This window comes from Podarcis cretensis, assembly GCF_951804945.1.
Source record: "Podarcis cretensis genome assembly, chromosome: 6".
Taxonomy (NCBI): Eukaryota; Metazoa; Chordata; class Lepidosauria; order Squamata; family Lacertidae; genus Podarcis; species Podarcis cretensis.
Window position 1 is genome coordinate 91,468,522 of NC_137175.1, and position 24,721 is coordinate 91,493,242.

Genomic DNA, 24,721 nt, shown 5'->3' on the forward strand with positions numbered 1-24,721 from the left:
AGAAGGCAGTACCTATGTCAGAAGCAACGTGCGTCCGAGAACCAGTTGGCGGGAGAGCGCTGATCCAGTCACGGGCTCCCTGTGGGCTTTTCAGAGGCATCAGGTGGGCCACTCTGAGAACAGAATTGCTGGACTAGATCTGCTCGTCTTATGTTCTTAAGCATACAATTCCACGGGGCATGGTCAGCCTGGCAGGTCTTCCACACCCCTCTGCCAAGCATCACCAACTTGTGTGCCTCCTCCTCGAGAGGTCCAGAGGGTGGCAGCACAAAAACAGGGCCTTCTCTTCAGTGGCCCCCCGTCTGTGGAACGCTCTCCCTAGGGAAGTTCGCCTGGCGCCTTCATTATACACTGTTAGGTGTTAGGCAAAAGTGTTCCTTTTTAACCAGTCCTTTGGTTGACCTGATCCTATGCCCTTTTTAAATGTGGATTGGTTTTTTAGGGGGGTGTTACTGGGTTATTGTTTTTATTTTGAATTTATATATATAGGATCTTTTCTGTGAACTGCCCTGAGAACTATGGGTACAGGGCGGTATATTAATTCAATAAATAATAATAATTAAAAAAATAACCAGTTTTTACCACGTGCTGCCTGTGAAGGGCTAGAGCTCTTGGCCACAGGAAAGTCTCTGGTGTAGAGAGGAATAAGGCTTACAAACAGATCATACCAAGAATGAAGGGAAAGAGAGCAGTTATGGTTAATGTTGGCTTTTATTTGATTTTTTTATAATTAAAATATAATTGCATTATTGAAAGATTTAAAGGCTTCCCAGGAAGCCATAGAGGTGGTGTCATCTACTTATCGCACACCCAGCCAAGATGCACCAAAGCAGAGTAAACGGTGGTCCCTGCCAATCCGAGAAGTGCCAAAGATCCGAGGACTCCTCGGTTTCGTTTCTTGGGATCTGTAAGGAAAAGGTGAGGTTCACACGACTCACTCTCGGTATGAGAAGCAAGGTGAGCAGCTGATATCCCAGCTTCACTTGTTGCAAGAAGCCTGTGTTTTCCAGAGCGCCAAAACTTTCAAAGCGTGCAGGATGGAGAAAGAGCATTTGGCATGCACAGTATACAGTCATACCTCAGGTTACAGCCACTTCAGATTGGGTTTTTTTGGGTTGCGGACTGCTGAAACCCAGAAGTATCAGAACGGATTACTTCCGGGTTTTGCTGGTCAAGCATGTGCAGAGGTGCTAAATCGCGCTTTGCGCATGCGCAGAAGACCAAATTGCAACCCATGCATTCGCAGACGCAGGTTGTGAATGCTGCGGGTTGCGAACATGCATCCTGCACGGATCAGGTTCGCAACCCGAGCGTCCACTGTACTGCAATCTACCTAGGATAAACTTCTCAGTGGTTGTTTTGTACAGGCAAACTTCGCACAGGTAAACTTTTGTACAGGCAAACAGGCACAGGCAAACTCGGCCCGCCAGATGTTTTGGGACTACAACTCCCATCATCCCTAGCCAACAGGACCAGTGGTCAGGGATGATGGGAATTGTAGTCTCAAAGCATCTGGAGGGCCGAGTTTGCCTATGCCTGCTCTAAAACATGAGGTTTTCATTTTTGACCGTCCCCTTCAAGATATCCTATCAAAGGCAAGACACAGGCTTCAATACAAAAAGAGGCTTTGGCGGCCAAATGTCAGTGGGACACACGTCCATGAACTACTATTTCTGCTTTCCTAGACTGCTCCTTCCCACACCTTCCAGAAAGGACCTCCATGCACACTGCCCAGGTTTGCCCCCCTACAGAGGTCACTTTGGTATTGCTAACACAGGAAAAACAATGCAAGAGGCAGCAGTTATGAGTTACCAGTCTCTGCAGCCACAGCAGGAGCTGTGATTCTCCAGCCGTTTGACTTCACCCTGGAAGGTACACTTCACTGTCTCTCAAGACAGATGGATGACAAGAACAACAATGTACCGTATTTTTTGCTCTATAAGACGCACTAGACCACAAGACGCACCTAGTTTTTGGAGGACGAAAAGAAGAAAAAAAATAATTCTGAATCTCAGAAGCCAGAACAGCAAGAGGGATCGCTGCGCAGTGAAAGCAGCAATCCCTCTTGCTGTTCTGGCTTCTGGGATAGCTGCGCAGCCTGCATTTGCTCCATAAGACACACACACATTTCCCCTTACTTTTTAGGAGGGAAAAAGTGCATCTTTATAGAGCAAAAAATACGGTATTTATAAAATATTGTTGCACACTGCCTTGATGTTATGCATGAGATGGTGGTCTATAAGCATTTTACAAATAAATAAATTTGATAACGAAAACCAGCAACCTTGCTGATTCTAAGCGGGGAGAAGTCTGGTAGTTTTGAGATTTCGGGGTGTGTTTGGAGGGGGGGGGCGTGTGTGCAACCTTGAGACCCCCCTGTGTACATCATCTAGTGTTCCATATGTGAAATATTTATTTTATTGATTTTCCAAAATTTATATTCTGCTTGATTGTAAAATCACCACCACCACCCCAAAGCGGTTTGCAAAAAAAAAAAACCCAAAAAAAACACACACAAAAAAATGAAATTATCAGTGTGCTTCTCTACTCTTGAGTCAACACTTCAGTACAGTGGTACCTCGGGTTAAGTACTTAATTCATTCTGGAGGTCCGTACTTAACCTAAAACTGTTCTTAACTTGAAGCACGACTTTAGCTAATGGGGCCTCCAGCTGCTGCTGTGCCACCGGAGCACGATTTCTGTTCTCATCCTGAAGCAAAGTTCTTAACCTGAAGCACTATTTCTGGGTTAGCAGAGTCTGTAACCTGAAGCGTATGTAACCTGAAGCGTATGTAACCCGAGGTACCACTGTATATGCTCCAGAGAATGTATAGGGCTTTCTCTTTTTCTGGCAAAGGAGGATGGAGTTAAGGCATTGCATAAGTAGGGGTCAGCAAACTTTTTCAGCAGGGGGCCAGTCCACTGTACCTCAGACCTTGTGGAGGCCGGACTATATGTTGGGGGGGGGGAATGAACGAATTCCTATGCCCCACAAATAACCCAAAGATGCATTTTAAATAAAAGGGCACATTCTACTCATGTAAAAACACGCCGATTCCTGGACAGTCTGCGGGCTGGATTCGGAAGGCGATTGGATCCGGCCCCCGGGGCCTTAGTTTGCCTACCCATGGCATAATGGGATAAAACCCCACTATTTTCATTCTAAACATAGCTTCCTACTCTTATGGGGGGGGGAGAAGCATAAGATAGACCCTTCCTCTTGATTCCCAACTATTTGCTCTGGTTTCCAAGCTCTTGCACAGTGCATGGAAGAGTTTGGCAACAGATCCAATTGGGAATCCAAGGAAAACTGTCCAATCGGAGCAGCTCTGCAGGCGACGAATGGATTGCGTTTAACCAGCCCCATAAACCCACCTCCTGTGTAGTAGCCATAAGCATAAAGCAGTCTTCCGATGATCCAAGATGCACCAAGTCCTGTAGCAACCCGCTGGGGGAAAAAAGCAAAAATAGTCACTGCTCACTGAGAGAACCGGTGCTGATATGAATGTGCAACAGGGAAGGGGACATCAGCTTCCATTTTGTCCCCAGTTTTGTTTTAACATCTATATGACTTTTAGAAGACATCTGAAGGCAGCCCTGTTTAGGGAAGCTTTTAATGTTTGATACATACCTGTACAGTGGTGCCCCGCAAGACGAATGCCTCGCAAGACGGAAAACCCGCTAGACGAAAGGGTTTTCCGTTTTGGAGGTGCTTCGCAAAACAAATTTCCTATGGGCTTGCTTCGCAAGACGAAAATGTCTTGTGAGTTCCTGCGGGTCCCCCCCCCCTTTTCCTAAGCTGCTAAGACGCTAAGCCACTTATCTGCTAAGCCGCTAAACGCCGCTAAACGCCGCTAATAGCGCTAATCCGCTAAGCCGTCAATGGGCTTGCTTCGCAAGACGAAAAAACCGCTAGATGAAGAGAATCGCGGAATGGATTAATTTTGTCTTGCGAGGCACCACTGTATTTTAATATTTTGTTGGAAGCCGCCCAGAGTGCCTGGGGAAGCCCAGCCAGATGGACGGGGTATTAATAATAATAATAATAATAATAATAATAATAATAATAATAATAAATATTATTATTATTATTATTATTATTATTATTATTATTATTATTAAACAACAGGGGCAGTCACTAAAGGTTTTGGAGGGAGTGGTCATCAGCATGATGACACTGAGAGCTGTTCCGACAGTGGAACGGACTCCCTTCGGATGGCTGTGGACTCTCCTTCCTTAGAGGTATTTAAGCGGAGGCTGGATGGCCATCTGTCATGGATGCTTTAGTTGAGATCCCTGCATTGCAAAGGGTTGGACTGGATGACCCTTGGGGTCCCTTGCAACAATTCTATGGCAACGTTTGAATCAGGAGCAGCTGCCTGGACACAGTGGCGTGCAGAACGGGAACCAATAAGCTGCGTTTCACTCCTGAGAAGGCAGAGACCCAGTTGAGCGGTGGTTCCCGTGTCCAGGAAATTGGTCAACTGCCTTTTCTGGACTTGATTACACTCTCCTGTAAAGGAGTTTTGGGGTCCTCCTGGGATTTGATATCCCGCTTTATCACTACCCTAAGGAGTCTCAGGGGGGACGCAGGTGGCGCTGTGGGTTAAAGCCTCAGCGCCTAGGGCTTGCCGATCGAAAGGTCGGCGGTTCGAATCCCTGCGGCGGGGTGCGCTCCCGCTGCTCGGTCCCAGCGCCTGCCAACCTAGCAGTTCGAAAGCACCTCCGGGTGCAAGTAGATAAATAGGGACCGCTTACCAGCGGGAAGGTAAACGGCGTTTCCGTGTGCGGCTCTGGCTCGCCAGAGCAGCGATGTCACGCTGGCCACGTGACCCGGAAGTGTCTCCGGACAGCGCTGGCCCCTGGCCTCTTAAGTGAGATGGGCGCACAACCCCAGAGTCTGTCAAGACTGGCCCGTACGGGCAGGGGTACCTTTACCTTTACCTTTAAGGAGTCTCAAAGCGGCTAACATTCTCCTTTCCCTTCCTCCCCCACAACAAACACTCTGTGAGGTGAGTGAGGCAGAGAGCTAATAGTATAATAATAATTTATTATTTATACCCCACCCATCTGGCTGGGTTTCCCCAGCCACTCTGGGTGGCTTCCAACAAAACACTAAAATACAATAACCTATTAAACATTAAAATCTTCAGAGAGAAGTGTGACTAGCCCAAGGTCACCCAGCAGTTGCATGTGGAGGAGTGGGGAATCGAACCCGGTTCACCAGATTACAAGTCCACTGCTCTTAACCACCACACCACACTGTGTGGGTGTTCCTGAGCTCTTCTCCAGAGAAACTATAGCATGGAATCAAGTATTTTGGGCTTCGCAGTCACTCTCGGGCTTTGCTCCCACTGAGCAGGCTGGGGAAAAACAAACCCCCAAGTCTCTCATCTTGATACTTACCGGGAAGTAGACTCCGCTCACTCCAAGAAAGAATAAGAAGGAGGAATACACTTCTAACCTGCAAGAACAGAGACAGGTGTGTGCATTGTGGCTTCGTATCTGTTTTTAAATGGCCTGGAATGAGCTCCCTCATTCGTGCCAGCTGGTGTCAGAGACCAGGAACATCATTCTCAACAAGAGACTGCAAGGAAAAAGGCAGCAGATTTCACAGCTGTCCCTGAATAATTTGCACGCTTGCAATGATTCCTTCCTGTTATGGGAACGTCGGGCCTCTGCAGCTCTGTCAGGGCACCATGGAGTGTATCCCTTATTGCACAGTGCATCCCTTATTGCATCTTCCCCATTTCAACCTCTGGGATGTGCACACATGAATTACTGTATTTTTCACTCCATAAGATGCACTTTTTTCCTCCTAAAAAGTAAGGGGAAATGACTGTGCGTCTTATGGAGTGAATGCGTGGTACCTGGAGCCAAATTGCCCAGGGGCGAAAAGCAGATCATGCTTCTTCTTTTTTTAGAAAGAGGGAAGGGGGTGTTGAAATAAAGCCGCTGAGCAGCTGAGCCGCAAGTGATCGGGAGGGGAGATAAGGGACTCTAGCGATAAAGGAGGCTGCCACAGCATAAACCACAAAAATTATACATCCACTGTTTCATTCAGAGTATTATTTTTCTTGTTTTCCTCCTCTAAAAACTAGGTGCATCTTATGGTCAGGTGCGTCTTATGGAGCGAAAAATACGGTAAGAGGAGGTTCAGAGCAGAATATCAAGGATTGGTATATAAAGGGGAGAAAATGAAGGCCGAGGCAGGTACACAGTTGATGTGCAAAGTCCAAAGACAGGGACTCCCAACATATATTGATGTAGGAATTGCATGCTCTCTCTCGGCAGGAAAGGTCAGCAAAATTTCACTTCCACAAGCTGGAAATTTCCCGGGATTCTGTAACTCACCTTGCTGGCTGTTGCATGAGCTCTGTGCTCCAGCAATGCAGACTTCTGAACCACCTGCCTCCGACAAGCCTTTTGCTGACAAGCCACTGGCCGTAGCAAGACACTCGACAGTCAAAAGGCAATCTCAAGGGCTGACACACGGAAGAGGGAACAGGCTTGTTTTCTCCTGCTCTGGAGGGCAGGACTCGAACCCAGGGCTTCAAGTTACAAGAAAGGAGATTCCAGCTAAACACCATGAATAACTTTCTGGTGGTAAGGGCCATTTGACTCCCTTGGAAGGTGTTGGATTCTCCTTCCTTGGAGGTTTTTAAGCAGAGGCTGGATGGCCATCTCTCAGGGATTCTTTTGCTGGACAGGCATTTAGAATATGGATTCCCTCAAGTGTTTTCATCACGGCTGCTACAGGCAGCAAGGTACGGATTGCTGCACTGAGAATGGTTTCCCAAAACAGCAGCAGCTGCACCAGTCGAGGCATTAAACACTTAAGAAACCAAAACTAAACTCCTCGTGCCGAGAGCTACTCACGTGTTCTGGTGTGCCCTCTGGATACAGTTGAAGAGATGTCCATTTTCAGGGTCTGTGCTGTACATGTTTGGGTACTTTTGAGGGAGGTTAGTGGGGGCAGGGGGAGAGAGAAAGAAAGAAAGAGAGAAAGTAAATGTCCACACCTCATCAACTGTGGAGTTGGAGGAGAAAAGTGTGTTGTTGTTGTTGTTGTTGTTGTTGTTGTTGTAATTTATATACCGTCCTATACCCGGGGGTCTCAGGGCGGTTCACAGAATAAAATCAAAATATAAAACCACAAAATACATAATAAAAATAAAAACAACAACCCAATAGCCCCCCCACAAAAAAGCAACCCACATTTTAAAAGGGCACAGGATGTCAATCAGATCAACCAAAGGCCTGGTTAAAAAGGAACATTTCTGCCTGGCGCCTAAAGGTGTATAATGAAGGCACCAGGCGAACTTCCCTGGGGAGAGGATTCCGCAGACAGGGAGCCACTGCAGAGAAGGCCCCGTTCTCGTGTTGCCACCCTTCGGGCCTCTCAAGGAGGAGGCACACGAAGGAGGGCCTCAGAAGATGATCTCAGGGTCCGGGTAGGTTCGTATGGAAAGAGGCAATCCTTGAGGTATTGTGGTCCTGAGCCGTTTAAGTGTTCCATGTGCTACCTAGTGATCAATGTGTTACTCTATTCCCACACCCAATGGGTACACACAGAATGGAGCCATGGTAGCAACTGACTGATTGGGCTTCTGTTTTGCACTTTTCCGGAAACACACATTCATAGATATACCATGTCAGGTAGGTGAATTAAAACTTTGTGTCTGTGCGATATTTTCTTGCTGTTTCCTGCCATCTTTCCCTTGCCTTCTGCTACAAGCCTTCCCACCATGGCAGCAGAAACTCTCTTTTTCCCCAGACCCGGAAGCAGCCATGGCGTCTCAAGCAAAAGTCAACAAAGGGTTCAGCAAACAGTAGCAGGTGAAACAAGCCGGGTCACTCGCCACAAGGGGGAATAAGAGCCCAAACACAACAGCAGCAACCCTCCCCTCCAAAGCTGCTTCTTCTCCCTTTATGTTTGCCTGCAAAGTGCATTTCAAAGGCTCTTTGCAGGAGTTAACTAACACAGAAGCGAGAGTGCCAAGGAAGAGGTGGTAGGGACACAACTTGCCAGTCTTGTGGCTGAAGTCCCTCACCCATTCCTGAGCCAAAAGAAACCATTCACAAAGCCCGGCTCCAGTTGTTTTTAGAGGGGCTTATGACTCACAATGCAGAGCAGAGCAGACACACCCTCTGGCCTCCTTCCTAACTGCGGCACCAAAGCCTTCCAGGAAGTTTTTTCTGTGCACAAATTGGAGCGGAGGATCTCTAACAAGATTCCTCTGTTTCGGAGACCCCTGCAAAACGGCTCATCTTCTCCCCAAGCGATGCTAGCAGCTGAGAATCACACTAGCAAGGGCGGCGATACAGCTCGTTCCCCCTGCGGCAGCTTTCAGATCAGAAACATTTGTGCAGCGCTGCCAGCTGTGGGCGTTTGCAAAAGCCAACTCCCAAATTCCTTGCCCAAGTCTTCACAGATTGAAAAACCAGAGAGAGTTGGGAGCTATGATGTGAAGATCAAATCTACTGTCAAGGATGCCCCAAGCCACCTTTAATAATAATAATAATAATAATAATAATAATTTTTTATTTATACCCCGCCCTCCCTAGCCAAGGCTGGGCTCAGGGCAGCTAACAACCAATAATAAAAACAAGTCGAATGAATACAACTTAAAAACAAAATTAAAATACAACATTAAAATATTAAAATGTAGCCGCATCACAGGAGGAGAAAGGAAAAGAAAAAAGAAAGAGGGGGAGGGAATCAAATTGGCTCCAAGCCAAAGGCCAGGCAGAACAACTCTGTCTTACAGGCCCTGTGGAAAGAAGAAATCAGATCGTGCAGGGTCCTGGTCTCATGAGGCAGAGCGTTCCACCAGGCCGGGGCCAGAGTTGAAAAGGCCCTGGCTCTGGTTGAGGCTAATCTGACTTCCTTAGGGCCCGGGACCTCTAGGGTGTCGCTATTCATGGACCTTGAGGCTCTCCGTGGGGGATTTAAGGCCTGCCTACATAATGCGTGCAAACACTAGAACTGGAACAGATTCAAGGTCTATCTAGGCCGTTTCCACCAATGGCCATCCAAGTGCTATTTGGGCGTTTGCAAGCAGGACAGGAAGGGAAGGGAAGAGCTTCAGAGGTACACTGCTTTTGACTATGGAGGTTCCACCGAGGCAGCATGTCACCTGGCCGAAAGTAGCAATATCTGCCTGCATTGTTCCATTTGCACATGGCTTACTCAAGAGCGCACCAAAGGAAAGGGGCGGGGGGAAACCCACCCACCTTCCAGCCAACAAAGGGGGGAAATCCCATGCCACTGGCCATGAGGTCTGAAAAAACATGGTTCTTTGAAAAAAGGAAGTACAGACCCCACAGGAAATAAGCAGAATGATCAGATTATATTGGATATGCTGGGTCCGTACTCTTGTCTTCCCAGAGTCTTGATGCAGAAACTCCCCCCAAACTCACCTGAACATTGTATTTCTTGCGGGCTTTCCCCACATTGATGGCAAGGTGTGTTACCAAGATGAAACTGGCAGCACCGGTGAGAATCACATAGCCGTATTCCTTCGAGAGAACCACCATCTTGGCACTGAGAAGAGGAGGAAAGGGGAAGGTTAGTTCATCAAGCCCAAGAATCAGAATCGCTCTCTCCCCCCCCCCCCCCGCCAAGAGACACAGAGTGGGCAAGCACCCATCACTCTGGTAGCAAGAGACAGACAACAGCGAGAAGCTTCCTGGCCCTGAGCACAATAGGAAAGGGATCCGTGAGAAATACAAAGGAGCAGCACAAACACAGCGGAAGCCGCTCTCTGCAGTCCGGCAACTCGGAAGCCGGCTTCCAGCTCCATTGCTACCCTAACTCCAAGTAGAGAAAAGATGCCAAAAGCCCTTGATATGTCGGCACTGGGTGTAAGGGGTCGGAAGAACATACTGAAATGTACAGTGGTACCTCGGGTTACATATGCTTCAGGTTAGACGCTTCAAGTTACAGACTCCGCTAACCCAGAAATAGTACCTCGGGTTAAGAACTTTGCTTCAGGATGAGAACAGAAATCGTGCTCCGGCGGCGCAGCAGCAGCAGCGGGAGGCCCCATTAGCTAAAGTGTTGCTTCAGGTTAAGAACAGTTTCAGGTTAAGAACGGACCTCTGGAATGAATTAAGTTTCCTGCTTGGCAGGGGGTTGGACTCGATGGCCCTTGTGGTCTCTTCTAACTCTATGATTCTATGATTCTAAGTTCTTAACCCGAGGTACCACTGTATTGTAAATAGAACTATCTGTACCTTTAATTAACTTCTACTCAACCTGCATTTCTGCTGCCTTCCTCCCGAATTCGCTGACCTCCAATCTTAATTTCAGAACGGGGGTGAGTTGCGTTCATCCACCTGGCAGTCTTATTTGTGTTTGGTGCAACCACCAAAGGGGTTAAGGGACGGAGTGGGGTTAAGGGACGAGCCTTGCTGATATTCTGGAGAGTGGGAGCACAGTCTGCATTGCAGCCCATATTCTGTTTCCACATTCTCTGGTGTGGAGCAGCTGCGTGCTCCCAGGGCATATTCTGCTCTTTTGCTCTCCCTGCCCTGCTTGACTTCCATGTTTGCTTGGAAGTAAGACCTGCAAAATTCAGTGGAATTTCCCCTCAGTAAGTAACTACAGTGGTGCCTCTGGTTACATACTTAATTCGTTCTAGAGGTCTGTTCTTAACCTGAAACTGTTCTTAACCTGAAGCACCACTTTAGCTAATGGGACCTCCCGCTGCCACTGCTGCACGATTTCTGTTCTTACCCTGAAGCAAAGTTCTTAACCCAAGGTAATATTTCTGGCTTAGTAGAGTCTGTAACCTGAAGCGTATGTAACCCGAGGTACCACTGTGTAGTGCTGTAGCCCCAGGCAGTTCACTTCATTTTGGGCAATGGCCTATACCTATTTCTTTATCCGCTTTTTCTTGTAGTAATTTCAGTTCCTTCTTTCAGCTGTAAAATGGCAAATGTGGCTTATAGTTTAAGAATAACTAAAGCAATGCAACAAGCAATGCAAATATAATGAAACAGCAAGAAACAACACGGCCTTTTCTGTGGTGGTGCCTCTGCCACTGAATTCCTTCCCTCCTGAGATTTATAGATGCTGCTGGTGGTCATTTTTCTGACCCCCATGAAAAACACGTTTATTTCTCTACTATTATAGCTAGAGCAACCAACATGCCTGTTGAGGAGTGAGAAATGAGAGCCAGCACGATTTTTCCAGAGGCCATCGATGTTATCTCTCTGCCATAAACAAGTCCCATGAGGGCAATGTCTGATTTTAGTGGCTGTTAATAAAATTAATGTGCCCCCAAATGCCCCTGACTCTAGATTATTGCGTCAGTCTGCGCATGTTCAGATCAGACAGACAGACGATGCCTTTGCAACAAGTCCTTGCAGGATCGAGGAATGAAGAGCTGCTGTTGCAGCACATACATGCGCCAGGCTGCAAGCACAGTTTCAAACTACTGGCATGTTTCCACCTGGCATTCTCTATCTCCAAATGCCTGCATCAAACACGCCGGATACTCCACTCTGTCTTAACCAACCACCTCAGATCTCCGGGTATCTGCCAAACTTGCCTATGATGTTGAAATCTATACACTCAAGGGAGGCTTTTCGCAAGCAACAACCCCCTCCCACAATAGCAAAACTCCTAGGCTGAAAACCCCAGCAACGCACTCAGAGGAACCCGCCTGAGCCTGAAGTACTGGAAAGGAAGAAGACAAAGATCAAAGGATGCCAGGAGGCAGCTATAAAGTGCTCTAGGGCAGAGGTTGGCTTTTTGCAGGATTTTCCCTCTACTATGTCTCAGTGACAAAGGAAATTGCACTTCGTGCGGCAGCCAAGTCTGGGCAAAGTTGAGGGCCCAGGGACTTGAAGGCCTGGTCCGAAAGAAAAAGCAACAGCGAGCGACTTTGCCTTGTGTAAAGTTGCCCCACCAAGAGCCGTTAAGGTGCAAAGTCCAAACACACAGGGGCGGCTTATCTGCAACCTGATGTTCTTTCACCCCATCAAGTTAAACTGTACAACTGCCGTGCCCACCTCCCTTGCAAGGCTCAGTCCTCCGGAGAAGGTTGCAGGCGGTGTGATTTGCCCCAGATATATCAGGTCATCCATTCTGAAGGAAATCAGCCCTGAGTGCTCACTGGAAGGACAGGTCGTGGAGCTGAGGCTCCAATACTTTGGCCACCTCAGGAGAAGAGAAGACTCCCTGGAAAAGACCCTGATGTTGGGAAAGATGGAGGGCACAAGGAGAAGGGGACTACAGAGGAGGAGATCATAGAATCATAGAATCAGAGAGTTGGAAGAGACCACAGGGGCCATCGAGTCCAACCCCTTGCCAAGCAGGAAACACCATCAGAGCACTCCTGACATATGGTTGTCAAGCCTCTGCTTAAAGACCTCCAAAGAAGGAGACTCCACCACACACCTTGGCAGCAAATTCCACTGTCGAACAGCTCTTACTGTCAGGAAGTTCTTCCTAATGTTTAGGTGGAATCTTTTTTCTTGTAGTTTGGAACCATTGCTCCGTGTCCGCTTCTCTGGAGCAGCAGAAAACAACCTTTCTCCCTCCTCTATGTGACATTCTTTTATATATTTGAACATGGCTATCATATCCCCCCTTAACCTCCTCTTCTCCAGGCTAAACATGCCCAGCTCCCTTAGCCGTTCTTCATAAGGCATCGTTTCCAGGCCTTTGACCATTTTGGTTGCCCTCCTCTGGACACATTCCAGTTTGTCAGTGTCCTTCTTGAAGTGTGGTGCCCAGAACTGGACACAATACTCCAGGTGAGGTCTGACCAGAGCAGAATACAGTGGCACTATTACTTCCCTTGATCTAGATGCTATGCTCCTATTGATGCAGCCCAGAATTGCATTGGCTTTTTTAGCGGCCGCGTCACACTGTTGGCTCATGTCAAGTTTGTGGTCAACCAAGACTCCTAGATCCTTTTCACATGTACTGCTCTCAAGCCAGGTGTCACCCATCTTGTATTTGTGCCTCTCATTTTTTTTTGCCCAAGTGCAATACTTTACATTTCTCCCTATTAAAATTCATCTTGTTTGTTTTGGCCCAGTTCTCTAATCTGTCAAGGTCGTTTTGAAGTGTGATCCTGTCCTCTGGGGTGTTAGCCACCCCTCCCAGTTTGGTGTCATCTGCAAATTTGATCAGGATGCCCTTGAGTTCATCATCCAAGTCGTTGATAAAGATGTTGAATAAGACCGGGCCCAAGACAGAACCCTGTGGCACCCCACTAGTCACTCTTCTCCAGGATGAAGAGGAACCATTGATGAGCACCCTTTGGGTTCGGTCAGTCAGCCAGTTACAAATCCACTGAGTGGTAGCATAGTCAAGACCGCATTTTACCAGCTTCTTTACAAGAATATCATGGGGCACCTTGTCAAATGCCTTGCTGAAATCAAGGTAGGCTACAGTGTTCTCGAAGCTACCAGCATGAGTTTGACCAAGCTGCAGGAGGCAGTGGAAGACAGGAGTGCCTGGTGTGCTCTGGTCCAGGGGGTCACAAAGAGTCGGACACGACTAAACAACAACAACATATCAGGTCAAGCCCACACTTCATTCCAGAGGCGCCCGCTTGCCACCAAGGGAGCAAGTCCCTCCACTGCTCATGTGAAAAGCCGGGCATGTGGTTTCAGAGAATGGTAACAGCAGTAGGAAATCGCAAACCAGTTGCTGCCCAACATGCTTCATATGGGGCAAAATTATGCAAGGGAACTCCGCCAACGCGCTACTCTAACAGCCCTTGCTCATTCCACAAGGCTGAAAGTCAGACACCCCCTGCTGAACGACGCCCCCCCCCGGGGGGGGGGAAGGGGCTGGTCTGCCCTCCAGCATGCTGCCAGCCCTGGACAAAAGCCCCATCTTCTAGCATCTTTAGCTCAGTTGGTGAGAGCGTGGCGTTGAGAACGCCAAGGTTGCAGGTTCGATCCCCGCATGGGACAGCTGCGTACTCCTGCCAGTGCAGGGGGTTGGACTAGATGATGCCCTTGCAGATCTCTATGCTATTTGATCACAAGCCCTGCCGTCTTCAAGCCTCGCCACAATCTCAGTCCAACCGTCAGCTGCTTGCAGCCGGCAGGATTCGCATTCGAGGTCCGGGAGCCGCCAGCAGCCGCTTCGCCGCCCGCGAAGGGCAAAAGCGCCCCGGCGGACGGGGCGGGAGGAACTTGGCCCGCGAAGCCCGAGCTCAGCCAGGGGACAAGGGGCCCCAAGAGCCGTGGAAAGGGCCGAGCAGGGCGCACGGCTGCGGGAAGCTCTGCCCGGCTCCGAAGACCCTCGTCCCCCCATCCGCCCGCCCCGTCGACCCGGACTCACCAGTACCGTCGCCGCTGCCGCCCAGCAAGTGCACGCCGAGAAACGCAGCGCCCCCGGGCCAAGAACGAAGGGCTGCCCGGGGAGCCCGCCCACGTCGGGGAGGATCCACCCGAGGGCGCGGCTGCTCCCAAACGCGGAGCGCGCAAGAGCGCCCTCTCCAATGGAGAAAGGAAAGCTTGAATACATCTCTGTCTGTCTGTCTGTCTGTCTCTCTCTCTCTCTGTGTGTGTGTGTGTGTGTGTGTGTGTGTGAATATTAGCATTGCCAAGTTAGGTCTAGTTAGGCCTAGTATAAATAAAATTTAATAATGGTTTTTTTAAAAAGCATTGCCTTTGTCTTTGTCCATGGAGTTTTCTTGGCAGGGATACTGGAGTGGCTTGTCAGCCTTTTTTAAATATATAGGTAAAGGTAAAGGTAAAGGTACCCCTGCCCGTATGGGCCAGTCTTGACAGACTCTGGGGTTGTGCGCCCATCTCACTTAAGAGGCCAGGGGCCAGCGCTGTCCGGAGACACTTCCGGGTCACGTGGCCAGCGTGACATCGCTGCTCTGGCGAGCCAGAGTCGCACACGGAAACGCCGTTTACCTTCCCGCTGGTAAGCGGTCCCTATTTATCTACTTGCACCCGGAGGTGCTTTCGAACTGCTAGGTTGGCAGGCGCTGGGACCGAGCAGCGGGAGCGCACCCCGGCGCAGGGATTCGAACCGCCGACCTTTCGATCGGCAAGCCCTAGGCGCTGAGGCTTTAACCCACAGCGCCACCTGCGTCCATGCTTTTCAGGTTTATGTTGCCTCAGCTTCAGGATCTGTCCTTCCAGTGAGCACTCAGGGCTGATTTCCTTCAGAATGGATGTGTTTGATCTTCTTGCAGTCCATGGGACTCTCAAGAGTCTCCTCCAGCACCAGAATTCAAAAGCATCCATTCTTCCGTGATCAGCCTTCTTTATGGCCCAGCTCTCACTTCCATACATCACTACTGGGAAAACCATAGCTTTAACTATACGGAACTTTGTCGGCAAGGTGATGTCTCTTCTTTTTAAGATGCTATCTAGGTTTGTCATTGCTTTTCTCCCAAGAAGCAGGCGTCTTTTAATTTTGCGGCTGCTGTCACCATCTGCAGTGATCATGGAGCCCAAGAAAGTAAAATCTCTCACTGCCTCCATTTCTTCCCCTTCTATTTGCCAGGAGGTGATGGGACCAGTGGCCATGATCTTCGTTTCACTAACTTGCATAGCTGTCAATTTTCAGATTTGAAAATAAGGGATCAGCAGCCTCAAAAATAAGGGATCAGCAGTCTCATCTGTCCCGGGGACAGTCTATGGGATATCTAACAATCTGGGATAGCAGCGGGAAGCAGCGGGGAAACGGCGCTGGAATAAGGGAATTTCCTGCAAAAAAAGGGAAGGTTGACAGCTATGCTAACTATGCAATCCTTTTGACATTTAAAACTCAACTTCCTTCCCCCTCTTTCTGCGGTTCCTTAAATTTACAGTGGTACCTCTGGTTGTGAACGGGATCCGTTCCGGAGGCCCGTTCGCAACCTGAAAAGAACACAACCCACATCTGTGCATGCGCGGGTCACGATTCGCTGCTTCTGCACATGCGTGTGACGTCATTTTGCGCGTGTGGCAAAACCCAGCAGTAACCTGTTCCGTTACTTCCAGGTCGCCACGGGACGCAACCTGAAAACGCACAACCTGAAGCAAACGTAACATGAGGACATGACTGTATTTTCTTTTGCACATCCAAATTAACTTAATTTGCTCATTCATCTACTTTAAATAGATGCTGCTATGAAACTGCAGGTTATTACAATAATCCTGCCAATGTTCTTATCTGTTTACAGTTTGTAAATATTCAAGGAACCATTTCCATTCTTTTATAAAAAGTTTGTTATCCTGATTTCTTATTCTTCTGGTAAGTTTCGCCATTTCTGCATATTCCATATGTTTTTATATCCATTCTTCTTTTGCTGGGACTTCCACTGGTGTGCTTCCGAACTCCGTCACTCTGCCAACCTTCTGATTGGCAAAACCCAGAGGCTCAGTGGTTTTAGACTACAGCGCCATCTGCAGCCTTTATCTATCCTGCACTTCAGGGCGGTCCAACTTCTCATACTAAAAAGTGAGCTGCAAGAGTATTTCACCACACAACCTACAGTAGAGTTACCAGACGTCCCCTGTTCCCGGGGACAGTCCCCGGATTTGCAAATCTATCCCCGGACAAATTATGTCCCCAGATTTGTAAACCTGTCCCCGGGAAACGTGGCAGCAGCAGCCTCAGCAGCCCAGAGCCAGCCTGGTAGCGCAGTGGGCTCTGGCTGGCTTCAGGAGCTGCTCGCTGCCGTGGTGCCCGCCATTTTTCCTCGCTGGAAGTCCCCATATGATGTGTCTTGTGCACATATGATGTGTCTTGTGCGATCTCCTGCCCCCTTCATTTTGACTGATTGGGTGAGGCTCGGGAGTTGCGGGCGGGTGGCCTTTGCCCAGTTTTAAAAAAACCGTGCATTTGTGTTTCACAGGATGCGAAAGGGCTTTGCACCTTTATACAATATGCATGTGTGCTTGGGCCCAGGGTCTTTTGCCTCACCATCCCCACTACTGACTCCCTGTTGCTACTCAGCTTCCAAAAATAAAAATAAAAAGTGTCCACAGATTCATTGAAAAAAAATCTGGTAACCATAATCTACAGGCCGCACACTGCTTTGTCGAATGGGCAGAGGGACAGGGAGCAAGCCCAAAATGTGACACCCCCCCTCTCCCAGCCCTCACACTAAAGATGGACCAACACACTGCACATAACAGATTCAAAGCTCTGAGAAGTACTAAGGCCATATTGAGGCCTCACGTGCTTTGCAGCGACCCTGAAATATACTCAGAGTTGAGTAATAATTTCATGCTCATTATTTCAGCTCATAGAAACAGTGATTGAATTCCTCCCACCCCCAAACCTCAGGCCGCATTAATGCAAGAGACTTTCATAATCAACCAATCAGACGGTAAAGGGACCCGTGGCCATTAGGTCCAGTCGTGACCGACTCTGGGGTTGCGGCGCTCATCTCGCTTTATTGGCCGAGGGAGTTGACGTACAGCTTCCGGGTCATGTGGCCAGCATGACTAAGCCGCTTCTGGCAAACCAGAGCAGCGCACGGAAACGCCATTTAGCTTCCCGCCGGAGCGGTACCTATTTATCTACTTGCACTTTGACGTGCTTTCGAACTGCTAGGTGGGCAGGAGCAGGGACTGAGCAACGGGAGCTCACCCCATCGTGGGGATTTGAACCGCCGACCTTCTGATTGGCAAGGCCTAGGCTCTGTGGTTTAACCCACAGTGCCACCCACGTCCCTAATCAGATGGTAAAGTAAAGGTAAAGGTACCCCTGCCCGTACGGGCCAGTCTTGACAGACTCTGGGGTTGTGCGCCCATCTCACTTAAGAGGCCAGGGGCCAGCGCTGTCCGGAGACACTTCCGGGTCACGTGGCCAGCGTGACATCGCTGCTCTGGCGAGCCAGAGTCGCACACGGAAACGCCGTTTACCTTCCCGCTGGTAAGCGGTCCCTATTTATCTACTTGCACCCGGAGGTGCTTTCGAACTGCTAGGTTGGCAGGCGCTGGGACCGAGCAGCGGGAGCGCACCCCGCCGCAGGGATTCGAACCGCCGACCTTTCGATCGGCAAGCCCTAGGCGCTGAGGCTTTAACCCACAGCGCCACCTGCGTCCCTATTTTATATACATTATTTACACAATGAGTACCGTCTGATTGGTTGATTATGAAAGTCTCTTGCATTAATGCAGCTGTGTCCTTTTGTGCATTTGTACTATATAAAGGTAAAGGGACCCCTGACCATTAGGTCCAGTCGTGACCGACTCTGGTGTTGCGGCGCTCATCTCGCTTTATTGGCCAAGGGAGCCGGTGTACAGCTTCCGGGTCATGTGGCCAGCATGACTAAGCCACTTCTGGCGAACCAGAGCAGTGCACAGAAACGACGTTTACCTTCCCGCCGGAGCAGTACCTATTTATCTACTTGCACTTTGAGGTGCTTTCGAACTGCTAGGTTGGCAGGACCTGGGACAGAGCAACGGGAGCTCACCCTGTCGCGGGGATTCGAACCGCCGACCTTATGATCAGCAAGTCCTAGGCTCTGTGGTTTAACCCACAGAGCCACCCGCGTCCCTTTTATTTTTACTATATACTGACAGATAAAAGCACACATTGAACAGCCTTGGGAATTATATAAAAAAATCAAGCTCGCGAAGCAGTGTGGGCACATTCTTCCACATCTGGTGGGAGTGCCCAAAATGTGGGGAAGTTTTGAAGCACACAGCTGATAAGGAAATTAAGCTTATGCTATTGTGCAACATCAGCAGTGACTATCTGTTGTAGCTATGAAGAGAGTCACTATCTTGCTTGTTCCTTGTACCTCCGACAGCTCGGCTGAGCAAGTGGCGTATTCCATCTTCTCCCAGCCATGTGGACTAGATGGCAAAAAATGTGGCAGGTTATATCATACACTCATATATCAGATTATGTAGGTCAAAACACCAAAGACTTGGCAATTCTTTTATGACACACGGTTCCTGAAGAAAAAGGCAATACATCAACCAAGGCTATATACAACCTATATACAACCAAGGCTATATACAACCTATATACAAGTCTTTATTGGTGGGTCAAGTTTGGGTTTGAGTGGGTTTGAGAGAGGGTATGTAAGAGAGGTTAATACTTCATGAATTTGTGAAATTTCTCCACTCACAGCTACCTCTGATTTATTGCATACCAAAGTAACTTTTACTTCGTCAATTTGTGAATAATAATAATAATAATAATAATAATAATAATAATAATAATATTTATACCCTGCCCATGTGGCCAGGCCTCCCCAGCCACTCTGGGCGGCTCCAAACAGAATATTAAAAACACAATGAAACATCAAACATTAAAAACTTCCTTAAACAGGATTGCCTTCAGATATCTTCTGAAAGTCTAGTAGTTGTTGTTCTCTTTGACATCTGATGGGAGGGCGTTCCACAGGGCAGGCGCCACTACCGAGAAGGCCCTCTGCCTGGTTCCCTGTAACCTCACTTCTCGCAATGAGGGAACCGCCAGAAGGCCCCTTGGAGCTGGACCTCAGTGTCCAGGTAGAACGATGGGGGTGGAGACGCTCCTTCAGGTATACTGGGCTGAGGCTGTTTAGGGCTTTAAAGGTCAGCCATATCAAGCTGAGGAGGAGAGCCAGTGAAAAATTGTTTCAACCTGAGATATACAGTAGTTAGACTCAATTAACTGGGGGTGGGGGTGGTGGTCTTTCCTTGGCAGTCAGTAGTTCGTGCTGGAAAGGAGCTTATTTTATGTGCTTCACATCTCATGTTTTCCTGTAAGCATCTGAAAGGGTTGCTATCGCATTGCATCTCGCTAATAATATTTCTATTGCAAGTAAAGAGCAATTCTGAGCCATTACCAAATATGAGGAAAGCTGCACTCCAATCTAGCGCCAGGCATAGCAGCAACATCTTAACAGAATAATATCACTCTCCAAAGCCAAACTATTCCAGTAAGGTACAGTAATTTGCTGGCATTTGCTGTCATAGAGTTTCAAATATGATTCTGAGGATGTCTTTACTTTCAGGCATTTTACGCTTATTTACTCTGAAATATGCCCCACTGTTTTCAAAAAGGATCTTAGTCACATTCTGATCAGCAGGGCTTACTTCCAAGTAAAGATGCATAGGACGACGCTCTCAATATATCACCAAGTCCGTTTTCAGAGTCTACTAGGCTCATTCGTCCCAGTCCTCTTCGTCTTCATCGTCTCCTGTCGCAGTTAAGAATTCATATACAACCGCGCAAATTCCCAAGAGCCAGGCAAACACCGTACCGGCAGAGAAGATGCAGAACCCAACCAGACCCAGGAAAAGATAGTCTTGGTCATCAAAATGGATGAAGCATTTATAATTCAGTTGCTCCTGTGCCTCTTCCAGCATCTTCAAGTCATGCACAAAAGCTGGGCTGTAGCAGGTGACGTTGTCAGAATCTGCAGAGGAAACACAAGAGGGACAGCAAGTCTCGACTTGTGCATAAAAAACATATCAGTTAAGGACATGTCTAGAGGCCTGTGGCCTTGATCTTCTCCAGACCCAGTAAGACACCCTCCCCTTCAAACTCAGACCTAACTTGCTTTCATGTCTGTTCCAGTCAAGTGGTATATACATTTCAGGAAACAAAATAAATCAGCATTTATGGTTGTTATCTTTCTACTAAGCATCTAAAATGGCTTACTGCCCAATAGACTGATTACTGGACCCATTCCCCGGGGCCAAATTTTCTTGGAGGGGGAGGCAGAATTCTCCATCACTTTGGGGGAAAAGATTTCTGCAGCTGAGGTGTTTTTTTTTGGGGGGGGGGGGCGGCGGTTTGTTTGGTAATCCTTCCAAAATAATTGTCTTGGTGAATACTGAATGAAAAGCTATTATTAGTCCATGTTAGTGGGTGAATTCAAGGGTGATTTGGCTATGACAGGGGTCCCCAAACTAAGGCCCGTGGCCGGATAAGGCCCGAGGGACTCGTTTATCCGGCCTGTGGCGACCCCCACCACCCGCTTCCGCCGCCTGCTCTTACTGGCGCTGAGCTGCATGGCTGCCCACTTCCGGGTCGGAGCAGCACTGGAAGTAGCTTGTGCGCATGCGCAAGCGGTATTTGCGCATGCACAAGCATTATTTCCTTCTCCCCTGGCAGCAGCAAGCCCGCCATTTTGTGGTTTGCCTCGGGTGCCAAAATGTCTTGGGCCAGCCCTGCAGATGGGTCACATTCACCTGGCTTTGGGTCTGGTAAAGTCCAGTCAAAGGCGACTATGGGGTTGCGGCGCTCATCTCGCTTTCAGGCCGAGGGAGCCGGCGTTTGTCCACAGACAGCTTTCTGGGTCATATGGCCAGCATGCCTACACTGCTTCTGGGGCAACGGAACACCGTGATGGAAACCACAGTGCAATGAAACAGCATTTACCTTCCTGCCACAGTGGTACCTATTTATCTACTTGCACTGGCGTGCTTTCAAACTGCTAGGTTGGCAGGAGCTGGGACAGAGCAACGGGAGCTCACTCCGTCACAGGGATTCGAACCGCCAGCCTTCTGATTGACAAGCCCAAGAGGCTCAGTGGTTTAGACCACAGCGCCACCCACATCCCCCATGTACCAAGGATGCTGTAACATTGGGTTGGCTGGGAGTTGGGCAAGATGACCTAGCCCAACTCCATCTATGTGGCGATGTGGTCCCTCTGTGCTTCCTTACACAGAACCTCATTTGCCCTTTTTGCTACCTAGTTTGGAGAGATCTTTGGGGAGCCGTTGGCAGGAGCCGGGACAGAATAACGGGAACTCACCCTGTCGCGGGGATTTGAACCGCCAATCTTCTGATTGGCAAGTCCAAGAGGTTCAGTCGTTTAGAGCACAGTGCCAACCATTTCCCAAGTTGCCCAAACGGTGGTGATGCCATTGGCAGAACTCATGCAGTGTTGGACCACCCAACTCTGGCACCAGAACCACCTAGTTTTATTGGACTTCCACCATTCGCCTAGTGCAGCTCTCAAAGACTGGGAGGGAGACAGGTTGCCTGCCGTGAGCTCACTTTCATACTATAGAAGACAGCGGTCAAGTGGAGCCACAAAGTTATCATGATGTGCCATCTTGTGCCACCGGCTGGCATGGAGGAGGGTGTGTCTTATTTCATTTCCAGAAGGAAAGAGGAGCTCTCGTTGCCAGATAAGCTTGCAGCCAGCATTAAAGTTTAACCGCTGCTCTCAAACAAGGCGCAGAGGAATGCAAAGGGACGTGTCTGTTTCACACACCAACAGTGTTGCTCGCTATTTGAAACAGCCGTGGCAAGGCTATAAGGTGAGTTGTGTGACATAAGTGGGAAACAGAACTGCCTTCCCTGACACATAAACAGCCTCCTTCTTTCCCCTTCCCCTTCTCTGAGAGTTATGACGCAGGAATAGAAATATTCTTCTAGAAGCATAGCTTTGTCTCTGCTTAGAATATGGGAAGGGAGGGAAGGATCCAGAAAGGGAGTTGTGTATCGGAATTAATGGGAAAGGGCCTCCGCTTTGGTAAACGCGCGAAGGGAGGATTGAAACTCCGTATTAGCAGAAATTGAGTGATATTTGTAAAGAAAAAGATCAAAGGAATGTATACAAGAAAGAAAGAAATGATATTATACAGTGTAAACCTGTGTAAAAAAGAATGTTATATCAAACAGTATGATGAGAAGGATGGAAAAGATTGTGCTGATGAGTACTTTTACTATGTAAATAACTCTGTCTCTTTTTTCTTTTTTAAAATTTGATTTCTTTGTTTCTGATCTTTGTTACTTCTTTATTTCTTTATAAATTTTCTATTTTATATAATTTCTTTTTTTTTACCTGTTAAGAGATAGTACATAATGTTTGTATAGACATGCAAACCTTTTAATCAATAAAGAATTGATAATAATAATAATAAAAGAAATATTGTAACGTACAAAAAAAGAAACTTTGTGAATTGCATGGGTTCCCCCTCCCCCCAAAAAAAACTACCATGATAATACGGCAAGCCTTTTAGATGGTTCTTCAACAATAAGAAGCAACAACAGCTGAAAAGAATGGCATCAGCAAAACCGCACATAATAAAGCAAGAAACACTCAGCTCAGAATAGTGGAGAAGCTTGCACACAATATTTTGACTCTGGAATCACAAGAAATTCAGGATAAACAGCACCAGGGCTCTCTGTTGCCTTGATGGCTGATGAGGGGAGAAGGGGGCAAGACGAAATATTTGTGTGTGTTTGCTTGACATTTTCAAAGAGCTTCTTATTCTCCCCTTAACTTCGGCAAGAAAGTACATTCCTAGTGCAATAGTTATACAGTGGTACCTCGGGTTAAGAACTTAATTTGTTCTGGAGGTCTGTTCTTAACCTGAAACTGTTCTTAACCTGAGGTAACACTTTAGCTAATGGGGCCTCCCGCTGCCGCCATGCGATTTCTGTTCTCATCCTGAAGCAAAGTTCTTAACTTGAGGTACTATTTCTGGGTTAGCGGAGTCTGTAACCTGAAGCGTATGTAACCTGAAGCGTCTGTAACCTGAGGTACCACTGTACTGCCACTTCATTGAAAAGTAAATTATTGCTTTCCCTCCTTGGCTTTGACTCTTTTGAGGCAGAGGAGCAAAGTAGTGGTACAAGCCTTTGCTCTAAGCATAGGAATGTAGAGGACTTATTTTTAAAGGCCAAACGCCATAGTTGTCCTGAGTCCACAGACTGCTCACCCTCTCAGACCAGCAGCTGAGTGAGCACCCGACAGCTCACCTGGAGATGGGAAACCGTCCCCTAGATGTTCAGCATTTCCCACTTACCTGGGATAGTTATGCCACTCTCTTTTATCAAGCTGCACAGTTCCATGAAGGAGCAGTTGCAGAACCAGGGATTCCCGCTTAAGCCCAGGCTTCTCAGGTTGGGCAGGTCCCTGAGGGTAATTGCATCAATGAACGTCAAGCTACAGCGGCTCACATCCAGGTGCCTCAGCCAGGTATTGTTGGCAAAGGAGTCCTTCTCAATCTCCACTAGGCCAGGGTTGTCGGAGAGCTTGAGCACAACCAGGCTGCCGAGCTGGGAAAAGGTCCCAAACGTGATCAAGGTGAGGTTGTTGAAACTGAGGTCCAAGTAGACAAGCTTGATGATGCTCACAAAGGTGAAATCCAGGTCCTGGCCCAAAGCATTGCCACTACAGTCTAGATAGATCAAGTCGCTGAGGAAGTTCAGCTCCACGGATGGCAAGTAGCTGAGCTGGTTCTGAGCCAGGATCAGCTGCCTGGTGTCCAGAGGGATGGTCGCCGGGAACTCTGCGAGCCTCTTCCCTGTGCAGTTCACGGCCAGATACTCGCAAGTGCACCCCTGGGGACAGGATACACCTTCTGCCATCCTGCCAATTCCTAGGAGCAGCACCACCCACCGCAAGCAGCACCCAGCTCCTTTTGTACCCCGATCTTCTCCACTCCATTCTGGGTGGGGAGCCATTTCTTCTCCGCACCGATCCTGTGGAGAGCTCAAGGTGCTCTGCTTTCTGCAAACTCTTCGCTCGTCAACATCTCGGGCAAACTGCCAACTGAAGCACCTGGGGCAGAGAGCTCACTTTCTTGAATGTGCAAAACGGCCACTTGTTGTTCTGTATCGTGTTGACTGCCAGTTGACACCTTTATGTCATCCAAGGTTCATCCCTACACAGGTTTTGGGCATGCTTTGTGTGTGTACACAAGAGAGAGTGTACGTCTTCTGTACCTGAGAGTGGCTGGCAATCAGCAAGAAAATTTTAGAGAGACCAAGACTGAGAAGGCAGGCAGGCCTTGTGTGATGGAGCTTAATTCAGACTTGTAAAACCCCCTCCCA

General features: G+C 48.3%; 2 protein-coding genes and 1 long non-coding RNA gene across 4 annotated transcripts; 1 reads left to right on the top strand and 2 right to left on the bottom strand.

Moving 5' to 3' along the window:
* Positions 1–692: 692 nt before the first annotated feature.
* MGST3 (microsomal glutathione S-transferase 3) lies at positions 693–14,429 on the bottom strand. 2 transcript variants are annotated; one of them, XM_079981808.1, is made up of 6 exons: positions 14,315–14,429; positions 9,424–9,547; positions 6,880–6,953; positions 5,407–5,464; positions 3,376–3,448; positions 693–905 (listed from the first exon to the last, which is right to left on the bottom strand). In XM_079981808.1, exons 2-6 carry the CDS (start codon positions 9,538–9,540, stop codon positions 796–798), a joined length of 432 nt encoding a protein of 143 aa, XP_079837934.1. In that variant the 5' UTR covers positions 9,541–9,547; positions 14,315–14,429; the 3' UTR covers positions 693–795. The 2 variants fall into 2 exon arrangements, with proteins under 2 accessions (XP_079837934.1, XP_079837935.1); XM_079981809.1 differs by having other exon boundaries at positions 14,321–14,363.
* LOC307218978 lies at positions 912–1,508 on the top strand. Its single transcript, XR_013840218.1, has 2 exons — positions 912–1,382; positions 1,413–1,508. It is a non-coding gene; the product is annotated as an uncharacterized lncRNA (long non-coding RNA).
* Positions 14,430–20,025: 5,596 nt separating the features above from the next.
* LOC307219183 (leucine-rich repeat-containing protein 52-like) lies at positions 20,026–24,256 on the bottom strand (the record flags this gene model as incomplete). The annotated part of the gene is made up of 2 exons (XM_079982187.1): positions 20,026–20,378; positions 23,692–24,256. The coding sequence occupies 2 exons, from the start codon at positions 24,254–24,256 to the stop codon at positions 20,089–20,091; spliced, it is 855 nt and encodes a 284-aa protein (XP_079838313.1). The 3' UTR covers positions 20,026–20,088.
* Between the last annotated feature and the right edge of the window lie 465 nt (positions 24,257–24,721).